We start from the raw sequence: 4,598 nt of genomic DNA on the forward strand, positions 1-4,598 counted from the left end.
GTTATTTTAGGCTGAGTTGCACCACCTAACTTTAACCGTGACTATAACGATAACTGGTGTATTTTGTATGGAGTTTGATAGTTTTTTGACGTTTGTTAAAGTCAAAGTAATGGTGCAACCCAGCCTTAGCCTTTCTCAAGGAATATTATGATTTTTATTAAAATCAGATTGGTCATAATACATTTTTAACATTGTTAGCTTTAGATAAATTAAGGAAGGTGATCGTTGGGTAAGTAGCTGTGTTTCATATAGGTTTTATAGTTAGTTTAAAATCAATAGCTTAATAAGGATAGCGTTTTTGACGTGTAAAACTTAATAATTTGATTAACTTTTCTTAACAATTTTTGCACCCAGTCGTAAGAGAACCTACTGCATAAGAGGTTGATTTATAATCATGCCATATTTACGTACGTGTTTGAACCACTTTTGGTTACGCAAGGATTGGCCGAAGTATGAAACGATGAAACATTCTTAATGTTGCTGTTGTAATAAAGATTATAAAATCCAATTTTATACAAAATTGATAATAAGAAATCGAACTAGAATATCAACATGTGTGTCTTTGAGCCAAAAAGACGCTTTTGAACAAGGTATCTTTAAATAAACTTAAAGAATAACGAAGAAAGACGGCTCTGGCTAATACAATGCAGGAATGCGGGTCAAATGTATGGTGCGTCATACTTACCACCTGTATGTACTCTTACTTTGTAAATTTTCGCGTAAATAAATATGGCATCTAAAACAATCAACCTGTACCCCTACCGTATAGTTTAGTTATATTTACAGTGGTCGTTGTGTCTCGTCCTTCTGTTATCTCTGAGGCATCTGCAATAGAACATCGTTAATTTTAATGATGGGCCCTTATAAGGGGTTGGGGTATTATTGGTTGATAAATTACCCACTACGTGTGGGGTGGTAATATCAATTAGTTGGCTTTGCTTGCAGATGTTTGAAGTAGGAAAGTGATTGTAATTAATTTTTAGTGTGTGCCTATAAATATAAACGGATGGATATTTTTATATTCATCAAAATTATTATGTTGGTAATCAAACTAGGAAATGTACAGTTAATATACACATTTTTTTTAAATTGTTAATTAATATCTTTTCAATGTTATGCGGATTTTCCACCGCGAGCGAAGCGAGTCTATTAATGACTCCGTATACCTTGCAATACAAAAATGCATACAACTGTTTCCACCAACAAAGAATCGAGCGAAAAAGACAAAGAGAGGAAAAAGAGTAAACATGAGATCGCTCATCAAACCAATACTACCGAACTCTTTCTCAGTAGAAAAGCAATCCTATTTTATGTACACGAAGACTACTCTGCTAGAAATCCCTAGTTCATTCCTCTTTGGCGGTGGAAAACGGGCTTTAGGTAAAAAGGCCTTGGTGTGACGAATTCGGTAACTATATCATCCATATAGACCTTGTTTATCGAGTTGTCCTATAAACAAGACATAAGCATTCAAAACTCATTATTCTACCTCTGTTCCACTGTGAAGCCATTAGGCAAGTGGTCAACATAGCCTAACCTAGTTGAAGTAAAGTTGGCCTTGATTTATTGTTGTCTATCACAAAGTTCGATTTGACAGTAACCTGAATTAGACTCAACTTAATTAACTTACCATTTCGTCGTCAGTCGGAGGAGAGCTATAGGAGGCGCCCTCCTTGTTCGCCTCTCTTATGGTGTAGCTTTTGTTGTCCGTCGACTCTAACACCACTCGAGGAGGCTCGTTATCTGTAGAGATTAAGTTGTAAATTCTTCTGGGTTCGTTATTAAAATGATCATCAATTTCCTTCAAGCCACAAGAGATCTCTTTGCCAAGTTCGTTCTATTGCTACAATTTGATAAAAATGCTGAACAAAGGCCTTCTCCCAGTATCGCTATAATGACCGATTCCCCATTTAGGTAAATACTTATTTTCACAAGAGGAAGGTTTGTCTACATTATGACGTCTTCTAATCCGTGGTCGCCACATGAAAACTTATGTAAAAAATCCCTAATAGCTATGATTTTTGATTTGTTTCATTCCTCATGTCAGCAATACTCACCAGACTTAGGGTTGAGGATATCAGGTTTGGTTTCCAGCTTGTCCGCGGGCGCGGGGTATGCTATGAGGTACCTCCGGCCCTGTGCGTCCACTTGCACCACGCTCTGCGACGGCCTCTTGCTTGTTGTTGTCGTGTCGTTGCGCCTGCGCAAATGAAGATTATCTTGAAATACCTATTAAGGCTGAGTTGCATCAAATTACTTTAACCGTAACTTTGACGATAACCGGTGCTTTTTGTATGGAGTTTTGGACAGGTTTTTGACTTTTGTAAAAATCAAAGTAAGATGGCGCAACTGAGACTTAGTTTGTCAAATCTCTAAACACTGTCTGAGTGTTGGCGACATCAAACCTTTTTATATGTATTTTTTACTTTTTATACTTTTTTCTATTTCTATTGTTTTTGATACGTCTTGTTGACTTTAGATATAAAAAAATGAATGAATACACAGTTTTGTTATGTCGGAAAGTTTCGTGTTTGCTTTAAAGTAGCTACTTATTCCTATACACACACACGAAGCTCACATTTAGGTTTTACAGTTTACAGTGAAATCCACAACACTGAGTAATGGAAAAAAGAAGACCAGCAACACTTGACGATTTTCCGATGCTTGTCTTATAATGCATTAAGTAGTTATTAAACAATTTTTTTGAACAAAATTCCGGGTGAAGCTCGCTTCCTGATCATCACTTACCATCAGGTGAGATATAGGCCAAGAGCTTGCTCGTTGTGGATAAAAAAAACAACTAAAGGACAAATAAATGATATACGAACATCAGGCCAGCACGGAATATGTAGGCCAAATCTTCCATTTGAGTCAAGTAAATTGGAGAGGGTCGCGTTCTTGCAGTGGAGACCAAAATAATGACCTGTAGGCCTAGGTTGCGTGCCGCGATAAGCGTTTATCACGCTATTATATCGATTTAATCTATAAGCCCATTTTGACGTCTAAAATCGTCGATAAGATATTATTACGGCACGCATCCTAGCCCTCTTGAACATGATGATAACGCTTTTAACCCACTTGTTACGGAATTCACTTTTTCTATCACTTACCTTAAATCAGTCATGATAAATTTATCTCAAAACAATCGCTCCAAAACTTTATAGTTCTTTACGTCAGTGTACTTATAAGACTTGGACAGTACTGCGACACATCTCATCTTTCAAATGTTGCACATAAAAATTGTTTACACTACCCACATTAGTAAAAATATTTTCGTAAAAACTAGCGTTCTTTTAAAAGAACGCTAGTAACAAGTGGGTTGATGTATTTAAAGATGTAGAGTTAGTTAATAGTTTAATTCCCTAACCTTCTCAACACCAGGGCGATTATGGCCCCAGCCGCCGTCAGCATGGCGGCGACGCCAGCCAACGCTGCCGCTGCGGGGAACTTGCTGCCAGCGAGCGTGGTGCTTTCTGTTCACAAATGTTATAGAGATTTCAGTTGACAGTTGACTGATGAATCCATGATGTCCAGTCTATGAATACCCTAACTACTGCTGGCTATAACTTTGAATAAGTAATCTGCTTTCAGTTTTAATCATGTTCATAAAAAAACATGCTTAGGATGGATTCGATCAAACAAGAGTAAATATTAATCTCCGAATAAATCGTCAGTTTTGACATAATATTTCCCATACAGAAACTGTTAATGTCACAGTTATACCAGGAGTTATTCTCGGATAAAAGTTTGGTCGAATCCGGCCTTAGCAAGATAGGTTGTTTATGAAGAAAAATAAGGAAGGAAAAGAAAACAAATAGTAAAAAACTGAAGTTACTATAATAGTATGAAGTACGCGCACTATAATAGTAGAAGCAAAAGAGGAAGGCAGAAAAAGCCATGTTCCATTTAGCAACGTAGTAATTGTAGAAAACGAAAAGTATTTTGATGCTCAAATGGAGAGCTAGTATGATTTATTATTGTGCTAGTCATAAGTCTAAATATTAATAAATGCAGAGTAAGTATGATTTATTATTGTGCTAGTCATAAATCTAAATAATAATGAGTTTATGAGCATTATAAAAATCTTACCAGTCCTCTTAGCAGCGTCCCTGAAGACCAGATCCCTCAGCAGCACCGGCTCCGACGAGCCCTTAGTGTTGCGAGCCGTGACGGCCAGCACCTCGTCTTCGGCCATTGCTTCTAAGACTGACCAGCTCACGTTCAGCCATACTACTAGGTCTGGTGGGAGAAAGGTTTGTAGAAAAATATTAAAATTTATGGCAAAGTCCGATGTAAGTTTCTATTCTGACATAAGGATATACCTACCAAATAATCGTCCCTCTAGTGACATCCAAGAGGAGTGGCAAGGTAGGATATATTCGATGGTTAACATCATCGCTAAAATCTGGGAATATCGAAATTTTTTTGGGGACTAAAAAGCAGCTTGAACACAGTTTAAAGTGCGTCCATGAAGTCCAAAACTTGTCTAGCTTTTCTAACTTATCTTTTAATAGATGAATTTTGATCTAAACCCATAGGTAGATCCACCACACAATCTATGATCGTGGGTAAATCTGGTTTAAGTGCTGTTCTGTAAT

General features: G+C 37.1%; 1 protein-coding gene across 1 annotated transcript; it reads right to left on the reverse strand.

Moving 5' to 3' along the window:
• Positions 1-303: 303 nt before the first annotated feature.
• Positions 304-4,236, reverse strand: LOC114351850 (uncharacterized). The gene is made up of 5 exons (XM_028303191.1): positions 4,090-4,236; positions 3,368-3,473; positions 2,058-2,200; positions 1,631-1,743; positions 304-825 (listed from the first exon to the last, which is right to left on the reverse strand). The coding sequence occupies exons 1-5, from the start codon at positions 4,193-4,195 to the stop codon at positions 811-813; spliced, it is 483 nt and encodes a 160-aa protein (XP_028158992.1). The 5' UTR covers positions 4,196-4,236; the 3' UTR covers positions 304-810.
• Positions 4,237-4,598: the final 362 nt, after the last annotated feature.

This window comes from Ostrinia furnacalis, unplaced genomic scaffold, assembly GCF_004193835.3.
Source record: "Ostrinia furnacalis isolate ACB-3 unplaced genomic scaffold, ASM419383v2 OfSCF1207, whole genome shotgun sequence".
Lineage (NCBI taxonomy): Eukaryota > Metazoa > Arthropoda > Insecta > Lepidoptera > Crambidae > Ostrinia > Ostrinia furnacalis.